This window comes from Erithacus rubecula (assembly GCF_903797595.1).
Source record: "Erithacus rubecula genome assembly, chromosome: 5".
In the NCBI taxonomy this organism is placed as follows: domain Eukaryota; kingdom Metazoa; phylum Chordata; class Aves; order Passeriformes; family Muscicapidae; genus Erithacus; species Erithacus rubecula.
Window position 1 is genome coordinate 5,050,692 of NC_136687.1, and position 21,582 is coordinate 5,072,273.

General features: G+C 35.6%; 1 protein-coding gene across 1 annotated transcript; it reads right to left on the bottom strand.

The window, feature by feature from the left end:
- Nucleotides 1-789: 789 nt before the first annotated feature.
- RNF212 (ring finger protein 212) lies at nt 790-20,914 on the bottom strand. The gene is made up of 12 exons (XM_079305819.1): nt 20,742-20,914; nt 19,053-19,114; nt 15,286-15,360; nt 12,498-12,554; nt 9,892-9,950; nt 8,526-8,590; nt 8,368-8,437; nt 7,555-7,600; nt 6,737-6,800; nt 5,098-5,170; nt 4,157-4,344; nt 790-2,942 (listed from the first exon to the last, which is right to left on the bottom strand). Exons 1-12 carry the CDS (start codon nt 20,857-20,859, stop codon nt 2,905-2,907), a joined length of 915 nt encoding a protein of 304 aa, XP_079161945.1. The 5' UTR covers nt 20,860-20,914; the 3' UTR covers nt 790-2,904.
- Between the last annotated feature and the right edge of the window lie 668 nt (nt 20,915-21,582).

A 21,582-nucleotide genomic window follows, 5' to 3' on the forward strand; every position in this document is an offset into this window, starting at 1 on the left:
CTGTTGACCTTTGGGTGCTTTTCAGATGTTTCAAATTCAGACTCTACATCACATCCTCTCTCCTCTCACCGCCTGCAGCTTTTCCATGTAAGCTCTACCGAAAAGGCACAGGCCCGATTTCAGCCCCCTTATCCAAAGAGCAGTGAGCAGTGGATTTGTTTAGAGGTAGCTCAGCACCCTCTGCTGCACCCTCAGTGAACTGCAAATTTCCTTGCATGTGAATGACGCACAAAAGCAAAAGAAATTCTATGCAGATGCCTGACAGTGATATAGGAACTTCTGTGCCTGTAGGAAGATAGAAAAATTCTTGCTTTTCTTTCCCCTTCTCCTCTTCTTAAAGAATGAAATACTGAATATAGTTTTCTCAACCTTTTTTAAATAAATTATAGAACTTGGCAAACTACTTGGCAAACAACTCCTCAAACTGTTTCTACATTTTTAATGGTTTTTTTTTCCTACCTATTACGTTAACTTATATAGGACCAACTTAGATGAAAGTTTTTTAAAAAATCAACAGTTTATTTAAAGGGCTTCTAAAGTATATCAAAAGGGCTTCTCCTCAGCATGGATAGCTCCAGTGCCTTTGCTTTCTTTCTCAAATTACATTGTTTCTCTTCAAAGTGCATTTCAAAGCTGTAATATTTCTGAAGATGAGGTTGCTTCATGCTTTTTTTTTCTTCAGGATTAGACTGTGGGGTCAAATACATTAGGTAATACATGTGAAGTAGAAGATACTACCAGACACTAAGTAGTTCAAAACAGCAATAAAATAATATAAATATCCATTTTCATACTACACCTATTTTCTTTATTGGTGTGATGTTCCAAGTTCTCCCCTTAATCTACAGCTACAAAACAGTCTGTCTGTGTCCAGCTTTCACTACAGAAAAGGTAAATGATGATTACCTGAAACATGAAAAATTGTTCCTGAATACAAGTGGAAACCATTGTGGTGAGCAGGAAACAGAAATCATTCCATTCTCTGTGAATATTTATTCACATCTCTAAATGACAGGTGATTCTTTGTTATTGTGACTATTGTAGATCTAGCATGTGTGACTCTTTCCTACACTAATTCTATAATAGACACAAATTTTCAGCTTCACGAAGCTCAGTTCTGCAATTGATGGGGGCTTGTGGAGTGGGATGAAAGAGAAACAAAACCAATAAAACCAAAGTATTCCACCTGACTGCAGAATGAAATTTTCAGCAATTATAAAAGCTATAGTATGACTTCACAGACTTGGATGATGACTCTGCAGTGTGATGAAACAGATATTAGAGGGAATCCCTTCTTGGCATCCAAACAAACAGAAAACCACTGTGGCACAGATAATGCCAAAGAATGCAATCATGTTTTACCAGCCTCACTTTTCAAGCTATTGAAACTCATCTGGAACTAAATGAGAGTTGAAATTTTTCAAGAGCTACACTACACACCTTTATTTTAACATGTCCGTGGCGCTGCAAAATTAAATATTTTAATTGGAAGTTTGATTAGAAGGAAGTTGACTTTGAGATCCCTGCTAAACTCTGAAGAATACAGAAAAGAAAAAAACCCACCAACTTTCCCATGGTAAAAAAAAAAAAAAAAAAAAAAAAAAAAAAAAAAAAAAAAGTAAAGGCAGCTATACATTGAAACAAGGCAAGTGGAAAATTTGCATGTTGGAGCAAGATAAGGACTCTTCTCCCTGAGCAGTGGAAGAAACACGTGAAATGACTGTAACTCCTTTTCTCTGTCTCCAGACACTTCTGGGGGAGGAGGTAGAGCTGAGAAGGAGGAAGGGGTGGGAGGAAGTTTTTTTAAGATTTATTTTAACTCTCTTTATCCTGATGTGATTTTCTTAGCAATAAATTCAATTGATATACTCATCTTGAGTCTGGTTTGCCAACGATGGTATTTGGTCAATGACCACTTCCAGTTCCCTTCTCAGCTCCTGAATCTTTCATTAAGTTTTCTTCTCCCATGCACTTAGAATGTGAAAAGTAAAACATTTTAACTCAAAAGAAATTTATCATATATTCAGGGAACTTAATCTCAAAGAAAACCCCACATCAGCTATTAGTTTTACTATATTTAAAATAGTCCAGATAAAAGAAGGGTCAAAACAAAACAAAGGCATTCGATGACTCAGTCATGCCAAAATTTTGGCACATACACAGTGATGGTGGGAATATGAATTTCACAGTTGTTCTCAGAAGGAAAAGGGTGCATTCTGGCACTCTTCATTCAGTCTCCAGTTGCTATTCCTGTGCAAAAGTAAAAATAGTCTTTGCTGTGTTTTGTCTCTTCATCCCAGTTTCCCCATTTCATTCAATTTTGTGAAGAAATCCTTGCTACTTATATCAAATGCTGAACTTTCACAAGTGCAGAACAAATACTGTGTTCTGAGCTCAGTGGAGCCTGTTAGAATGTAATACCCCACAAACTCACCCTTTTTTAAAAGTGCAAACAAAAGGAGATGCATTAAGTAAGAGCCAAACTTTGGAATTCTGTAACCAAAAATCCATAAATAAATTTATTTTTTTTTTAGGACTGCATTCTATCTGTAATACTGTACAGGCACAATTATTTTTCCTGCAGCTCCATGCACTCACAGAAAAATGTGCTCATTCAACATATAATCATGTTTTGCCTTAACACTTAGGTAATAAAGGACTTCTATTTATGCAATATATTTGAAGCCTGAATTTTGAAAAACAAGAAAATTTTGTACTCCCATCTAAAACTTCAATAGATGTTGATCAAAAAGATCACTGATGTTTTAAATACAGTATTCATGCTGAACAATTTGCTGGTTTATGACAATTTGACAATTATGGAAGTTACAAATACTTTGATATCTAGAGACTATGCATTGTTTCTCCAGATGCTTCTTGACCAAAACAATTCACAGATGTTTCTCATCTCTCTGCTGAATGTCCTCCTAAATTAGTTGATCCTAGAATAAAAACACAGGCAAAAACAACAACAACAAAAAAAACTTGTTAAAACTGAAGTAAAGCTTTATTAATGTAAATTATTTGGGGAATTATATGTAAGGAAAAGCAAAACTGTCAAAAATTAAAAATACAACCTATACAATTGATGAAAACTTTTATATTGCCATTTTCATGAATACAAATGTGCTCCTCTGTATTTCCATAAAAGTATTTTTGCTATATTCCAATTTTAGCTCCACAAGTGAATCTCCAAAGCATTATTCTGTATATGAACTCAAATTAATTGCAATCATATAGCCAAATGACATCTATTACTAAAGTTCAATACAGCTACTTTTTAAATAACATTTATTTCTCCTACAGAGATCCAATCAGTTCATGCATTATTTCACATATCGTATCAATACCCAGAAACTTCACAATTAAAATAAATGTGATGTAAGCTTTTACAAGCTATAGGCCTTCATTTCTTAAAATATTTTTATTTCAGTTTCACGAGGTCAAAACTACCTGGGATTTGCAGCAAGATCACATTTATTAGTATTGTCTAAAAGTGCTTTAGAGGTGCATTATCTTTTTAAGGTAAGTTAAAAAAGATACTTCCCTTATGATGCAAACTGGGCAATAAAGAGAATTAGGTTTGCAAGATGTGACTGGTAAGGGTGCTACATGATCTCATCCAGGTTCTCTTTCCCAAAGAGGGCTGGACCATTCAAGGTGCCTTCTGACCAGAGCTGTTCTATGGTTCTGTGACTCTGATTCTGTGATTTTATTAATCAATCTGCTCCACTGCAATTCCTACCCACATCCACTCCCCTCGGGCTGATGTTTATGCAGCTGCTTTTGCTAGTTTGATGTTGCACTCAACAAATAACATCCTGGACTAGCTCCCTTTTTACTATGATCTGTGGACATTTACGTGGATGTCTTATAGGCAGATCTTTAAGAAATGTGCAGTTGAGACAGAAAAATTTGGACAGGATCAGATTTAAATCTCTGCTAAAATCTAATTCTGAAGTGAAGCAAGAACACATTTTCACAGCAGATACCATCCCACACATCCCAAGGCAAAATAAACACCCAAGCCTTTCATATTTTGCTGAGAGCCTACTTCCAATTCTGAAATATAATTTTTACTTTGGTTAATTTATTTAAGCTGCTATGCTGAAAATTTTTCACAAAGTGGTAAATGTTATTTTATTAATATACTTGCCTTGTTGTCTTAGCAGAAAATCAGGGATGGTGATTCGTTGCCTTAACAGAGACTGCTGTGGGGAAGGTGATGTAAATGGGAACATCTGAGGGGTTCTGAAATCAGAACTGGCCCATGATCCCCTTCGACTGCTCTGGGATCCAGCTGGTGATGGACATGCACTACGTGGTAAGCTCACAGGGGTGGATCTGTTAATGAAATTAATTCATGCATGTGATTTGAGGCTACTTCTGTAACAATACAAAAGATTTCCAAATTACTTCAATTCGTTGCCGAATATTTTAAAGGAAAATGCTATAAATTAAGTACTATTACTTGCTTAAGATTTTTACATATCTCAAGAAGCAGACTGACAAAACAATTAGGGTATCAGAGGTGGAAAAAAAAAAGTACTTTGTAACACATATTTTACATTTCTGCTACAAAGATATATTTGGCTTAATGATTATAAAGAACGAGTTAAATTCTTCTGAAATTATTTAAAGTAATTTATTGATGTTAATAATTCTCACAGTTAAGACTTTTTTAATGTTTCAATGAAACACCTGTTGCAGGCTGCATGAAAAGTTTGGATCATTCAGAGAACAGCCCTTGTGCAGATATTGTGCTTTCATCTCTGATTTTTATAAGAATGATACAGTAGAAGCAATGTTAAACTTCCTCATTATAAAATTACTACCCCTTTTTATAGGAGCACCCTGACTGTAGATGTCAACAGCTACAGAAGCACAGATTATATCCACACATTTTTGAAAAACATGACTTCAAAATAAACTTTCCCCCAAAACCAAACATTCACATAGATGATAGCCAGGCTCCACAATAACACTTCCTCAGATCTAGAATACAACTTTACAATTTACAGATAAATACACACCAGAGGGGAAATTTCAATCACTTAGAAGACATGGTAACCTCTTGAAAAAGTATTGAAATATTACCTTGCAGATTCTGCTTCAGTCTTCCGACGTGGCATTATGACAGCTGTCTGAGAATGTCTGTAGGACATGCTACCTGTTGGAATCAGATTTTGGAAAACAGGATCAAAGTGAATGACTCGTTTTACTTAAGGGTTAACTTTGGAAACTAAGATTAGTACTTTTATTGCATGATTTGGGACAAATTCATGATGGCTTAATTCAAGAACTAAAAATGGTGCACAATTACAATAGTCAATGAGAGAGCTCAGCTGTTACAAAAACATCCTATTGCACCATCCCTGTAAATCTTGTTCCAGTTAAACATGTGTTGGCTTCTTTCACCTTCTTTCATTTATTAGACTATTATTAGACTATTAAGACAGCTGTGCTGAAGTGCTCCTTTTCTTCAGCTGATCTTTTTCTGTCCCATCCACCCCTAAGAAGGAAACTTCCCTTAGTGCACCATTAAATCATTGTTTCCACTTACCCTTACTTTTGCACATAAACTTTAATTCCCTCAGCACTGTCCACTGCAAAACTTTATGTGAAGGTTCTGAAATCTGCTGAACACATAACTGTTCTACATAAAAGTTTACTGTCTAATAAATATCTATTTATATTTAGACACAATAAAAAAATCCAGTTAACCTCAGCTCTCTTTATCTTGTTATGCCTAGATTTATAGGCAATCATGTATTTAGGAAGGATCTGAGCATATAAATCAGACATAACACAGAAAAAGCAAATTTTCCTCCTTCACTGAATTGCAATTGCATTTGTCTTTGTTTCAGGACACTTACACCACGTCAAAACACAAGAGTGCTAAAAGTTCTTTATGTGGCTGCAGATGGATTCTGTGAACTGCTGAAGCCAGGTGAAAGCCTGACTGAGCATGGGCTGCTGCAGAAACATGCTGAATGTAAAACCAAGAATGGGAGAGACACATGAACAGCAGGCCTTCAAAGCATTTGGAATTGTGGGAAACTCCTCACAAATAAACAGCTCTCCAGAGACTGCACCAATTCCATGAGGCTGTTACTCATGTCTCATTTACATCTGAGTGTTACCCAAGCACAGGGTATGAAGGAATGAAAGAAAGTAGTGGCAGGTCAAATGTCTTATAGCCTATAACAGTGATAAGGTGAAAAAAAAAAAATCACCTTTTTGAAGAAATTCTTGATCTCAACTACCTCACTTCTGTTATTAGGTAATTTTTTTTAACTTCCATTTAGTTTCTCCCCTTTCCTTCATGTGACATTTAACATGACATTGTGGACAATGTTACTCTCTGTTAATAACAAATAGTCACAAAAAATAAAAACAAAGCTAAACAGAGGGTCAACAATGTATAGTGCAAGTATCCCTGTTCAGTTCAATCACATATTCAGTTACAGTATTTTCTTTGCAACTGTTATTTCAGCAAAAATCACTTTGGTTACAAGTAATCATTTACTGAACAGAAGAGGTAAGTACTAGGAAAACATTTCATACTCCATTTTAACCCTTTCCCAGCTGCTGGACTGAAGTCCACATGATAAATTCCTCACACATCAACAAAATGCAAATTCTTTCAGTAAATTGCTAATGTATGGATTTTCATTTATTCATCCTCCTAATGTAACAGAAATGTTACTCAGTTACAAAGTTTACTTCTACTCACCCATATGTCCTTCTTGTGGTGGAGTTATTACTGATACTCTTGTTGGACCAGTTGGTGTCTCCAGCTAAATGAATGGCAAGTCATTAACCACAGTGTAGTAAGTATATTAATTATTAAGATATTTTAAGCAAGAGGTGTTATATTTTTATAGATTTACAGAGCCTGCAGATTTCCAGAACTCTCTCCCGTCACTTTTGTTCATAGCACTAAAACACAAAACCTGAGAATTGTTATTATTTTTAAAGATCTATGGGTAGGTGGGAAATACATGTATTTTAGCTTTATTATAACCAATCACATTCAGGTAAGAAGTGTTAGAGACACTCACTATTTTCTGTGCTGAGACTCCATTTGCAAGCTAGCAGCTGTTTCTGGATGTCACCTCTCCTAACTAGATACCAACACCATGAAAAGCTCCTGCCTTCATTCTTATGTGAGCAATATCACTCAAAACCTGCAATTCTCTTCTCAGGTATCACAGCCTAAATGGTGCTTTCAGATCACTGATATATTTGTAGTATTGGGATTTTAAGAATTTGCCATTTACTTTGGCATCACAAGTTTAAAAGCTTGTATATGGCATGTGGAGAATACAATTCCAGACATCAATGTTGTGATTTATTTCCTTTTGGTTTCTTTTGGGGAGCATCTGACTTCTACCTTGCATCAAGCATATCTGAAATCATCATGCACATAGAATGGTTTTGAATGGGATGGGGAGAGAATCCCATTTTTTGCAGCATTAACAGAGTAGGAGAAATCAAAATGATGTATATGTGTAACTATACACAAACATATATTTTAAAAAACCCACTTACTCTCCTCATTGGTGAAGGTACAGGATCAATCTCCATTGCCTCAACCCTTGCAAGAAAGGTCAAAGTATGACATTGTAATAAAAATAACATTTTCATTATAAAGACTAAAATTATCTTAGAGTTTAATGTTAAATTTGTCTAGTAATGGAAAAGCATAATACATAATGCATAAGGCACATAAGTATTTAGGACTTACTCCAAAACTCTCTAGCAGTAAGAAAAATCTATTCATTGATTCTGAGTTTTGGTTTAGACATTTACAGAGAAAGTTATATTATGATTAGCATTGTTATTCTTCTATTTGTCTGAGTAAATATGCATATTTATGTATTTGTCATTTGTATCTGCAACAGGGGCACTCTGAATCTGTTTTTTTGTAGAAAAGAAAGTCACAGTCACAGAAATATTTTAGCTTGAGTAAGCTGTGTACTCATTTTACTTAAAATTAAATAAGCCTTATTAGACTGGCTCATCCCATCTAACCTGAGACAACTACAGTGTACATACAGGAGTCTGTACAATAAATTTAGTTTTTCTCTGTGGTAGATGGAGAGTATCTCACTAATCTAGCTAATTAGCTATTCATCCAAAAGTTCTTTAGAATAAGAATAATTTCTTTCCAGTAACCAGCATCCATACAACTGTAATGTACACTTCAATAGATAAGATTTTCCTAAGCTCTTTCATACTTAAGCAGTTTGCAAAAAAAAAACCACAAAATCAGAAAATATTTTAAACTCACCAAAAAAAGATTACTTTCCATATAAAATATCAGTTAAGATTTTTATTGAAAATTAACAAATTTGTACCCACGTTTCAGAAGTGGAAGGACGACTCGAATGAAGAGAATATGAAGAATAAACATCCTGTTTTCTTGAAGGAACTGAAGTCATTAAGAAATTTAGTATTAGACACACCTATGTCCAGTGACAGGTATTCCATAGTAAATATTTTAAATCAACACTTCTTACTGGAAAATGGATCTCTGCTTGCACTGGAAAATGGCAGCGGTGTAGTTTTTTCAGGAGGTTTCATACTGAAGGGGAAAGAAAAAAAAACAGATATAAACTGAAAGCTGGTTTAATTAGTTCACATGCCTAATTGGTCAATAAATTATAAAATCCAAGTCTTTTATCCATCAAGAGTAGTTTTAACATGACATCATTTGCCACAAAGCAAAGTAAGAATTTATTTGGTAAAGCTATGAACTTGCTCTTTACATAATATTTGCTGTGCTCATTATGTACCAAGCAACATCAAATTTAGCACAACATTATGGCAAATTAGAGAACAAAAGACGTTAAAATACAACTATTAACTACAGCTAAGTGCAAAATTCATTTCATTTCACCAAATTATACATTTACCAAACTTTAAGAAATCTAGTTATCAAATGAAATGTTGGCATTTTCATGCTATTCAACAATAACTTTGTAAAACACTGAAAAATAAATTCTAAAATTCAGTAAGAACTCTGTAATTGATATAACCAAGATTATATTTATTTGAGATGCACACAAAAAAACAGAGGCAGTGAGTAAAAATGCATAAACTGCAATAATCCACCACATACAAAGTTTCCTTTATGTTTTTTTTTTCTGTTACATTACACCAAGCAGCCTGAGAGAGCAAAATACAGTATTGTGTGTGTTTAAGAGTCAAGGGAAAGTCTGTACTAAAAAAAAAAAAAATCACAAAAAACCACAGAAAAGCAATAAAGATACAAAAATCTACGTAATTAAAATGCTGATTGCATGAACTGGCTTTTTAATGAGATTTCAGTAACAGTTTTGGCCTTATGTTGGAAATAAAATGAAAAGATGAAGTCACTGAGCAGGCAGATAAGGACGAGCAACCATTTGGTTACCACTTTGAAACATTTCAGAAAAAAAGACTCATTCAAGATGAGACAAAAATTTCATTTTTACTAGAAATAGGAAAGATGAAAACCATATTACAAAACTCTGGCAAATTTGTAAATGGGCTAAGATACCATGAAAGGTTTTATAGTACTTTCCAGGCTGATGCTATAAAGTCCATTGCAAAACACACAAACATGGTTATGTAACTGCAAATAAAAATTTTAAACTGAGTATCTGTGTGATAGACTTTATTAAAAATTCATTTTAACTGCTGAGTTGAATTACAAAATAAAAGGATTACTTCCTGACAGGACTGATTATTGTGAAAAAATAGATTTGATGTCAGAAATCACTATACATTTATTTCTGCAAAAACATATGAGAAAGGCAAACAAAACATGAACTTTTCATTGTTTGATCAATTAAACTTACTGTTGTCTGATTACATTTACTTTTGCTGCATTAAACCTCTTACCATTGAAGCTGTTGCATTTGTTGTGTTACTTTCTTAAGAGACTCTTCCAGCTTTGCTATCTGTGAGATAATCATAGATTTAAACAAAGCCTATTTGTGTGATATACAGCTTCATTTTCATCCAGCTAGTATTCTAAAGTGTTGAAAGGCTGCTTTCTATTTGGTTTAATCTTAAGACATCATTGCTATTCCAGATTTATTGGAGCTGTTATGGCTGTGTTATGGATCATTAAACAGTCAGCCTGGAAGAGATATGCTTCTTTTTGGCAGTTAAAGACTTAGTTTGATTACCTTTTCTTAAGTGTGCTAGTAATACTGGATAAATGAATACTAGAAAAAGTGCTTAAAAACAGTTTTCTTTTCTTTTACTTCCTATTTTCCATATATGATATAAAAGCTTTGTTATGATTAATATGGAGTTATCTGAAAAAGCCACCAATAAATGTACAAAATACCATGATCCCATATTTCTCGTTTCAGATTCAAAATGTTTTTAGTTCATTTCAGGATCTATTTGTCGTAAGCCTAAGTGAAAAATTTTTTTTCCTGTTAGAGATACAACCACAAATATCTCCATTAAAGAATGTCATGAGCTGGCAAAATTGAAGAATATTAAGGTCAAGAGCACTAGGTCAGCTCTGTAGTATGCCTATTTTTTACAGTCCTTCATTATGTGAATATGTATTTTATGAAGGATGTAAAAATTTACTCAACAGCCTCAATACTGCATCTATATTTGATCTCTAATTTCCATTATGGGACCTTAATCCTTCACACTGTTCATATATTGATTTGAAGGCAAATTATTAATTTGCTTGTTAACTTTTCATGCTTCTCAAACTATTATTTTGAGTTCTTTATTAAAATTATCTGATTTATAAAATCATATTGTTTGTGGGAGATACCATGCTCTTTTTACAGAAGCAAAACAGACTAAACAAAATATGTAATTTATGTAAGACCTGGTTTTTGGTGTCCTGTTTTTTTCCTTCCTAATGAAAGCTAGGTTTGATTAAGAAAGGGACCAGTCAGGAAGAATGCAGTTAACCCTGTCACTCTGGTAATCTAGGACTGGGTAATTTTAAGACCAAATTACCTTAAAGAAGAAAACTATTTGATTTTCAATATTTTGGGGTCCTAGCACAACAGGGCATTGAGACCTGCACAGCAAGTGCCCACCATCACCTGCAATGCCTGCACAACTCACAAAAACAGCAACAAAGCAGTTTAGTAAAGACCATGAGACTTTGTTTGTTGACAGTGACAAGGATAACAAATTAAAAATAAGGAAGGGGACCTGACCCAGGACAGCCAAGCATGAGAAACCAGAATGGTGCTTAATACAACCAGCCTCTCCTGACCCTGATGCAATGCAAGCAGTTTTAACATACTAACAATACACAGAATGGGCAAAACAACAACCAACCCACCCAAAACACTGTGCCACTGAAGCAGCAACCAACTACTTTTCCAACTGAATTCTTTCCTTAGGTCAAGTCACCAGAACACTTTCCTCAGGTAAAATACCATCCCTGAGTACTTTATAAACACTGCTGAGCGAATGGCTGAACAGCCAATAACTTTAAAAATTCCATTCCAAAGTATCAAAATTCTCTACAGATACTTTGGAAATAATACTTCTATTGATGCTGAATTCTATTAAAATATTTATTTTACTTTATCTACAGGTTTCAGTTTTACCATCTGGAGTTGGTACAATAAATTAGAAGGGAGATGAAATCAGGATTCCTCCCTGGCTGGCTTTAAAAGCAGAAGGACAGGACCCTACAAGAACTCCACACACCACAGTACACTATGAGTGATCCCAAAATGTATTCATGGAGAAGAGGGAAGAATGGCCCACAGAGCAGCTAATTTTCCAAGCTTTCTATCCATTACCATCATACCAGAAACTCTCCTCACACATGAAATTGCCAACTAGGCAATTTGAGCTTTTCTCTGTCATTTCACACATGGGGCACCCACTCACAGGTCAAGTCACCAGTACTGCCAAGTAGCTTTAAGCAACATCCCATGTCATTAGAAATAAAAGAAACATCCAAATATTTTCCCAAATATTTAGAAGTAGCTGAAAAATGAAAAAGAAATGTGCCTTCCAACCTACAAAGGAAGAAGCACAGTCACAAATGCAGTACCTGCTCTCCCACAGAACAATTAATTCTGTCCTTCATACTGAGCTCCAAACTCAGGGTATTAGCCCTTACTCTTGTTCCCCACTGCTCAAGTTTCTCATTTATTTTGTCAACTACAGTCTTCTTTTCTTCTGGGCTTATCTTCTATCCCTATCCCACCTCTTCCACTTTCCCCTCCATACAGTGAACTAGTTTCTTTCCTCTGGTCATTTGATTCTGCATTTAATCTTAACCACCTCACAACTAGAATGTTTTATTATAAATAGTCAACAGAATTAATAGAGTCCTCACAGACTTTAAGAAATTATAAACTGTTCTTTATAATGATAGCAATGAGCCAATCCTGATAAATTATTCTAAGTACTCCAATAAAAGATTAATATAGTTTCTAAAAGTAAACCAAAGTAACATGGCAAACATAAACAAAACCCTAGAAAATCTCAATTAAAGTTACCTTTTGTTTGTGGTATGTTAACAAATGCTTACGATATTTTCCTTGAAATTGTGAAACCTAAAAAAAAATAGAGTTTTATCAAGCTTCACATAATTACATTTATGCACCTTAGCAAAGAAGTGATAGAATAGAACTGCTTCACAGTATGCAAAGTTTTCTCCCTTTTAATAGACAGTTAACATATTTCCTTTAAATCATCCTAAAAAAAAATCCCAAACTATTCTAAGTTATTATCACTGATAGACAAGTCTTATAAAGTTCATTTAATCCAATATGACCTACAGTAGAGCTAGTAGATTTATTTCACTGAAGTTGTATTTTAACTCTATGTTCAATAAAAAGGTAAAGACATTAGAAAGCCAGTTTAGCTGCAGTGTTTCTTAGTCATCAGTGCTAAGCAAACACATAAAATTAATGGCAGCATAAAAAGTAATCTATCTTACTGGCAATTATAATATGCCTTGTAAAAATACCCAGTTAATTAAAAAGTAATTGTTAGACACACTGTCTGGTGATGTGTAAGCACTTCTGGTGTCCAAATGACAATCATAAACCATGACAAGTTGAAAGTAAAAATGACAAGGCAGGAAAGACAAGAACAAATTACACAGCCAGTAACTTCTAATAAATCTTTCTTCTCACATGTAAGAAAACCACCAGAAAATCTGTAGGAATAGAGATAACCAAGAAGAAACACTCTGAGAATATAAACCACTAAAGGAGCATCCAAATTAAACAGTTACTTTTTATTCCCTGTGCAAAAATCTCAGAAGTTCCTACTGAATACCATCAAAGGATCAAGCCTGTCTTTGGAACAACTGATGGAAGAAATATCCTCTTAAAAAGCAACGGCTCTGAGCTGCCTCCACGCATTCAGAAATGAGTTCTTGGGTATAGGAGAAACCTGAATTTTTCAGTTTAGTGCTCAGTACCAATCAGAAAGTAAATCAGATCTTACCAGTGGTTTAAAATGGAGTAAGGGACATCAACACTGCCCTTTAAAAATGCATGCTGCTATATCCTGAATATGCTTAACATCTCAGAAAGGACAGAGTAGGTCTGAAAACAGTTCAGATTAATCAGATGTATGCAAGAACTTCAGTAAAAGAATGACCACATACAATAGGAATCTTTGCAGCTAAAAAAAAGACAGTTGAAGAAGGGATGCATCAGTAGTCTAGAATTAATGATTAGCACAGATGTAGTGAGTGACATTGGATACTTTTTCCTTCACAATTAGATTCAAGAGTAAGAAATGAAACCAACAGGTTAAAACCTGAAAAATGAAATAATCATCATGCAGTGAACAACCTGTGGACCTTCCCTTCCTATGAGACAGATGCTAAAATTCAGGACATAACCTAACAATTATGTGGGGGAAAATACCCACCACAAGCTCCTGAATGCAGAGGACCAACCCCACCTTGAGAAATCCCTGTGCCACAAGTTGTTGAAAGCTGGGAGGCTCTTCTGAAGATGTGTTACTGCATCCAGCTCTGCTCTTATGCTTCCCTAAGCACCCACCCATGTGACAAGATACTAGATTAAATAAGAGATTAGATAAAATGCTCTTATATCTTTTGATGCTGGGCCAAGTTCTGAACATACCACAATGCCTTCACTACACTTCAACATGCCCCCAACAGGTTATCTCAGGCTACAGAAAACCTGCCTCAGTCTTGAGAGTCTGAGCTTTGTTTTTTCCTTCCTTTGGCACATTATGGAAGTTTGTATTCCCACGTGATTGGAGGTGTGGCTCCCTGCATTTGTTCAGTTTACAGAGTAACTGCTGATCCTGCCCATAAAAAGTGGGCATGGAAGGACACAGGAAGGCTTCACGTTTACCTTGTGCCACTTCTGCATCTGAGGAGCACTGCTCAGGAAAGGGGCCAAGCTCAGTTCTGGAAAAGCCTGTGAAGACTGGGGTTGAGCAAATGAGAATCCATTGTTGAAGAAAACAGGTGATATTCCCTGGGTTATTGTTCTGCTGGATCAGGAAGCCCACCCAAAGATCAGCAAGTCCAAGCCCAAGGAGATGAGAATAGACAATGAAGGCTGCAGCTGGGCCCAGGGACAATGCACTACTGGAATGGTTGAAACTGCTGCTGAAATGCACTGGAAGAGGGACAAGGACACAAAGTCCCAAAGCCAGGTTGAGGAGATGCAGAAAAGAAGGAGGAAATGGGAGTTTGTATACACTTATTTAATCCAGACAGCTACTGAAGTTCTTGACTGGAAACTGAACCTGAAGAAAGGAATCCCATCTGGAATTCACAGAAAGCAAGAGGAAAATTACCTTGGAATCATTTACAGCAATCTATCTGGGGGGAAAAAAAAATAAAAGAGGTGTGCTTTGATTAAAAAAAAGAAAAAAAAAAACTGAAAGAGAGAGAGAGAAAGAGAGAGAGAGCACAGTCAGCTCAGGACTGTAGCCAGCTCAGGTTTTCACTGTGTAACTTTTTATTGCTATAATTAAGGCATACTATCTGGACACACTTCAGCTTCTGGCAGATCTAATTTTTCATTGCATGGTATTGAAAGTGATTTTACACCATTAAAATAACCAGACTAGTGGTCCTTGGAGGGAGTTTGAAAACATAAGCAGTGACCATAATGAATAATTTATGTCTCTTTAAGAACTTAGAAACTGTGGAATTAAGGAAGTAAAGACAGTAATGGGCACACATTCATTTTCAAGCATTCACTCATATACTTTTCTCATTCACATAAAAATCAGTAGAAGTTGCTGATTATTTTATGGAGTTCAAAAGTTCCAAGGCAGATTTACCTGTGATTCTTCTTTTGAATATTTCTTGCTTAACACATCTACTGGCATGAACAGTGATTGAATATCAGGGTGTGTCTATGAAGAAATGAAAATACACTGAGGTTAGCATTTTTATTAGCAAGTCACATTAAATAAAGTCTTTTGTAAAATGTTTCTTAAATTGACTGATGTATATAAATAAAATAAAAAAAAAAAAAAAAAAAGAGAGATCAGAGAAGGATAATGCAGAAATTGAAAATAAGCCTAATTTTCTTTAATGGCCTTATCAACCATCTGGAAAGCATTGGGCTTTTGTTTAAATATATTATCCACTTATATACTTAATGTGATTAAGATAGCACCAGTGTTCAGAGGACATTCAAGGAGGATGCTGTGGCCCCTGGAAGAGGCATTGCATTCACATCCAGGTTTCTGGCAGCCCCTTTCCAGGCTTTTTGGTTCTCATCATACCCAGCCTCATGGATGCATCCTACAATCAGCTTTGTTTCAAAGTCCTTTTTCAGAATACTCTCAGTACTGACTGGGATCCCTTTGTCTCTCCCTGACCACTGGACAGCAGAATATTGTCCCAGAGTAAGGAAAGAACCCTTAAGTAATTGTTGAATTTTTGAAGTATTTTATGGCTTGAGTCTTTTAATCAGAGATCATGATGTAGCCTCACAAATGGCTACCTGTGCTTTTAAAAAATGTTGAGGAAGTTCTCTACACCTAAGCCATCACTGTAATAAAAATTCACTTGTTACTTGCTGTGAGGAAAAAAATGCTTCAAAATATAAAGAGAATTTCAGAATAATAATGACATTTGTTCATCTATCCAAATCGACAAAGCAGTGTAGATAACTTAAGTGTTACTTTAATCCAGAATACACACATTTCTATCTGTTAATAAGAAAAACAAAGAAAATACATCTCCAAAATAGATGTACTAGTTATAGTACTAAGTTAAAATAGTTAAATAGCTTTCAAAAATGAATCTAGGGAAAAAATCTACCTGTAAACTGAGTGGTTCTCTTTGATGTACTGTGATTGCATTAAGAGAAGGCAAGCTTACAACTCCCCCAAATTTGAATAAAAAGACCAAAAACAATGCTTTTCCTTAGACAATAGGAGAAGGCAGTCCCAGAAAGGAGGCAGCCTTCATGTAAGGAACCACCTTTGAAAATCCAGTAAAAAAGAACTGAACTGCTAAATTACTAATCTAAATTACTACCAGACGTATTGAAAATCTCAGAAAGGTTTAAAAAATAGAAATATTTTAAGAGGTGAATTATTAAAAGAAGTAAGAACTGGGCCACCTTGTGAATGAAGCACAAGTTTGCTGGGATGCTAAGAAAGCAGAAGGATAAGTGCAGTCAATTAAATTAAAAATAATGCATTGAAACCAAAAAGGGTTAGGCTTTGCTCCACTTTGAAATACACAAACATCCAGAAAAATAGTATTTTTGTCTACACCACAAATATCTTAGCACTAGCATAAAGACAAACATCCAAGATTAAACAACAGCCAAACCCATGTTCAATGTGTGCTTAAATTATGTCTTTTTAACAATAAAGGGAAATTGAATATCTTATGTATGAAAACTAACTGAGTAAGGAGCTTAATTAAAAACTTGAATTTGCAATAGATTTGTACCTTCTGTTTCCCATAGTGTGACATCAGCTGCTGGGAAGTCCCATGCAGCAATTAGTGATGGCCTGCACTGTTTGCTCACTGCTGAGCTGTGCATGCTTTAGGAAAACTGCTTTTCATTGCTTTTCCCAGCTACTAATTTTTACAGAACTCACAGGAGGTAATTAATTGTATTTGAGACTTCCTCTGCAATTTTGAATTCGGTTGACATTAGCCAAAGTATTCCAAAATTTCCAGCTGACAGATGGAGAAATGCAGACACACAACACTGTTAACCTACCTATGGTATTTCAGCAAAGAAACTACAAACAAGACAATAATATTCCATCTTGAAAACTTAAGATAATCGTAAAAATACATTCAGTTTCTTTAAATGAAATGCACTCAAAGGAGCCAAGCTCTTGAAATCTATTCAGGGTTCTATCAAAGCAATGACCTTGGTTTAAAGTACCTATCAGATTTGACCCAACCAGCCTCATGGTGATGCAAAAACTCTTTCAAATAAAGATTTGTAGAACACTGTATTTTATCTGCTGCATGGAGGAGTAGCAGATGTTCCTATGGTACTCTGAAACACTGAAGAGCCAGGTTCTGATTTACCATAATATTTAACCATCCTCTGGGGAAAAGCAAGTGGGGATCATGAGACACAGAAGGAAGACATAGAGGTGGCAAGAATGCATTCATGTAAAGATGAGAATGCTTACCATGTACATGTTGATTTCCCCAACATACAATTTAATTAGGAGCTCTAACACATTTATAGGACCTCCTCCTCATTGGGAATTCTTCCACAGCATCAAGCTCATAAAGCTCACCAGGTATATTTCCACTCAGGTTCCTGAATTATAGAGCCATGACTTTTTTATATGCATCTTTAATTATCATTCCAATCATTTTATCTGTTCTTAATCAAGGATAAGCAATCATCATTAATGTCTTTTTTAAAGAATATGGTAATTTGCTTCCTTCCAGCCCTCCAGAGCAGTGGCAGGTTCTAATGAAACATGTAATATTTTTGTTACTATCCCAATCACTGCATTTGTCAATTCCTTCTGTGTTTTTGAAGCAAATTATCATGTTCTGCTGAAATGGTGCAATTTAAGACTGATGTAACTTGAAAATTAACCTGGTTTTAAGCAAGGTGTTAGACAAGATGACCTCCAGAGGTCTCTGACAACTTAAATTATTCTCTGCAGCAACAATAGGTTGATATTGAAAGCATATCAAAATATGCCCTTTAGAATTTTTATGAAGGGCTTTTTGATAATTTTTCATATTTGATTACTGTGTGCATCATTCTTTTGTATTATATTTGCATTTTGTTGTTGTAATTTTTTTAGTAGCAGTGTCCTCTTCAATGTGTAAGATTCCTAGGAGCCCTTCACGTTCAGCTGTATTGAATTTTCTTAAATGTTTTTAGTGTTTCCCTTTTATCTTTATAAGGCATTGTCTCTTAGTTAGGCATCAGTCTACAAAAACATGAATGTTTTCACAACCTATTTATGAAATCAGCCAAAGAGAAGATTGCTCTTGGGAGAAATGGCAAAATTAAATATTCTTAATGATTAATCAAGAAAGGGAATTAAAAGCTCTTAATTCTCCAGTGAATAACAAGAATTCCCAACAATATTTCAACCCCTTTCTTAATCACACAGCCACAAGGAAAACAGTTAAGCTTAAGAAAAAACAGGGGAAAAAAAACTAATCCACATCAAAACAGCGCTAAGACATCATGCAGGTTTTCAACCCAGCCTATTACATTAAATAATTCATTACAGTTCATTTTCTGTGATGTACAAATGCCAAAATCAATAAACATTTTTCCACATTTTGAAAGTAGTTACTGATGTTACAAAGTAACCAACCATATTTCTTAAAAAGTTTTGAATTATTTACAGTCTAGCAGTATCTGAAAACCAAAAAGGTTTCCACAGGCTTTAATTTGAAGGAATATATGCAACAAAAAGATGAGCTGTCTAGTGCCTAAGTATCTAAGTTTAGCAACCTATTATCAGCAAATATTCATGTCACAGTTGGGAAAAATAAAAAAAAGGAAGCATTTTTAATGCAAATAGTTTAGCTGTTAAGCAAACCACAGATTAACATAATGCAATAAAAGAAAAGTTTGATTTACCTCTTTTGAAAGGAGTAAGGTACGACAAGCACTTTTACAGATCAAGCATTCATCTTTTTTGCCTGTAAGATGAAGAAACATTTAAAATATGATCAAACTGAATATATATTGAATACATTGTAAATAGAATATGATGCCTAAACCTCCATAGTTTGTGTAAGAAATCTGCTGGTTATACAAACTATGAATAAACATTAATAAAGAATCTGATTCTGTAACCATTACACAGAGTTGCACAGGAAAAATGTGTGTGAATGTCATCAGGTCTTACTCCTGCAAATAAGCATTCATGTAAATGATTTTATGAATATGATTAGTGTCACAGAATGCAGGTGACTTTTAGTTCCCTTGATTTAAATAGGACTACTTGCCTGGTTTAATTAAATGTATGCTTAAGTGCACTAATGACTTAGAGTCAATCTATATATGGCTTTTTAGACTGGGGCACAGTTGGGTTCTCCCAAGAAAATAAATGAAACCCAAATGTCAAGGAGTTAATAATTTTACCTTTTGAATACTTCCAGTGAGAAAACAATAAAATTACTTTTTAAAACTTTATGACTTTTAAACTCTTTGATTATCTGCAAACATATTAGAAAATGCCTACAATAAATACACATTATATTAATATTTATAGTTGATAATTTAATAGCTTCTGCCTTTCTGAAGATTCTAAGGATCAATGTTTATAAACATCTTTAAATACATTTAAAACCTTGTATTGTCATTACTATTGAATTCACAGCAAGAAGATATATAATCTCTCAAATGTTTTTCTGCCAAACAACATTAATAGCAGAAAGAGAATATGTTGTTCATGTTCTAGGAGCCTGCAAGCTGAAGAGGCTGCATTTTTTGATCCTCTATCCTCAATACCCTCCTGTGAAAACATCTCATCAAAAGTCTTTAGTTCTGAGATATAGATTGATCATTTTTTCTGTGTGCCCTCACAAAAACCAGGGCATTTAGCATGATATGAAAGGGAAAAACCTTGATATTTGTCTGCTGCATTTTTTTTCCTTTTCAAAAACAACTTCATTATTCCTCTGTCTTTCCCACCTCTCTTTGTTCAGGAACATCATGGGAGTCCCAGAATACAATTTTGGAATTGCACATAACACAAACCATCACCTCCAATCTTCCCTCATGCTGCTGAAGGTCTTCAGGAACAATACTGAGCCTTAAAACTTATTAAGACTACTTCCAAAACCTACCCTAAACAAATCCTTCTTTATTATAATTGCTATTTTACTAAGGAAAGACCATAATTTTTCCAAAATTAGCCAGAACAGAAGGCCATTTATTTGTGGGGTTTTTTTACAAAATTATGGATCATAAGCATCCAAAATCCAGTTTTGAAAAGGCTCCGTTGCCTGTGCCCAAGGCTTGTTCCATTTATTTGTGGGGTTTTTTTACAAAATTATGGATCATAAGCATCCAAAATCCAGTTTTGAAAAGGCTCCGTTGCCTGTGTCCAAGGCTTGTTCTCAAACCCACATCCGCCTGGGAGTGGACACAGACGGGTTTTACTGTTCAACGCAAATCAACAGCAAAGATTGGAATGGCTTATCAGTTATTCGAAAAAGTACTCAGGGCTTTCATTTTTTCAGAAACACCCATGTTCGGGGCGGATGCGTGCACGCCAGCACAGCCCGCCCAGCCGGGCTCGCCCCAGCAGCAATAAATTACCTTTCTGCAGGCAAACCTCACAGAAAACGTGGCCGCAGCTGGTGAGGCAGAAGCGCGGCGTGGGGCTCTGTGGCTCGCAGAGGCAGGAGTTGCAGAACACGGCCATGGCCGTGGCCATGGAGGAGCGGGCCCGGGGGCTGGGGCAGACCCTCGGCCCTCAGGCTGAGCCGCGCCGCGCGCTGAGGCGGCCTGAGGAAGCGCGGGCCTCACAGCCGCGGAGCTTGCTCCTCTCACACACCCCCCATAATTATTTGTTTTTTCTGGCTTCTCACTACCAAAGTGCAGCGGTGCCGACACAGACGGTGCTGCGACAGATTACCTCTCCCGTCCCCAAACGTGAGGAACTGAACTGCGACCACAGCGCTCCGCGAAGGGGCCTCAGCAGGAGCCCCGCCCTGCTCACTCCTCCCGGGTCAGCGGATGAGGGGAAAATAAAAAAAAGAGCTGGGAAAATAATTATGGGTTTCACTCTTTTAAGTGCAAGAATCCGGGAAATTTGTTAATTCGCTATCACAGGTTTGCTATAGCATCTTCTGTTGTGGAAAAAAGAGTTAAATAAGGAGATTTGATTCATTTCTGGGTATGACAGAGCCACAAACTGCAGAGGAAGCTTCCAACTTGACAAAGGCTTCTGCCCCCAAAGTGCTTCCCAAAGCATCTGTGAGTCAGCTTCTGCTTTATGGAGCTAATTAAAAATCTTGAAGGAGACTGAAAACATTTCATAAAATCAAAGATGATGGTGATGATATGATGATGATTATTATTAATAGTAATTATGGTAGTCCCAGTAGTAGTAGTAAAGAATTAAGCAATCACAAGTTATATTCAAGACTCCCAAGTC

Coding starts and splice junctions, on each gene's coding strand:
- RNF212 (XM_079305819.1), bottom strand. CDS start 20,859: ATGGCCACGGCCATGGCCGTGTTCTGCAACTCCTGCCTCTGCGAGCCA. Junction 8,438..8,525: donor AAGCAGAGATCCATTTTCCA/GTAAGAAGTGTT, acceptor TAATGACTTCAG/TTCCTTCAAGAAAACAGGAT. Junction 2,943..4,156: donor TTTTCTGCTAAGACAACAAG/GCAAGTATATTA, acceptor TTTTTATTCTAG/GATCAACTAATTTAGGAGGA.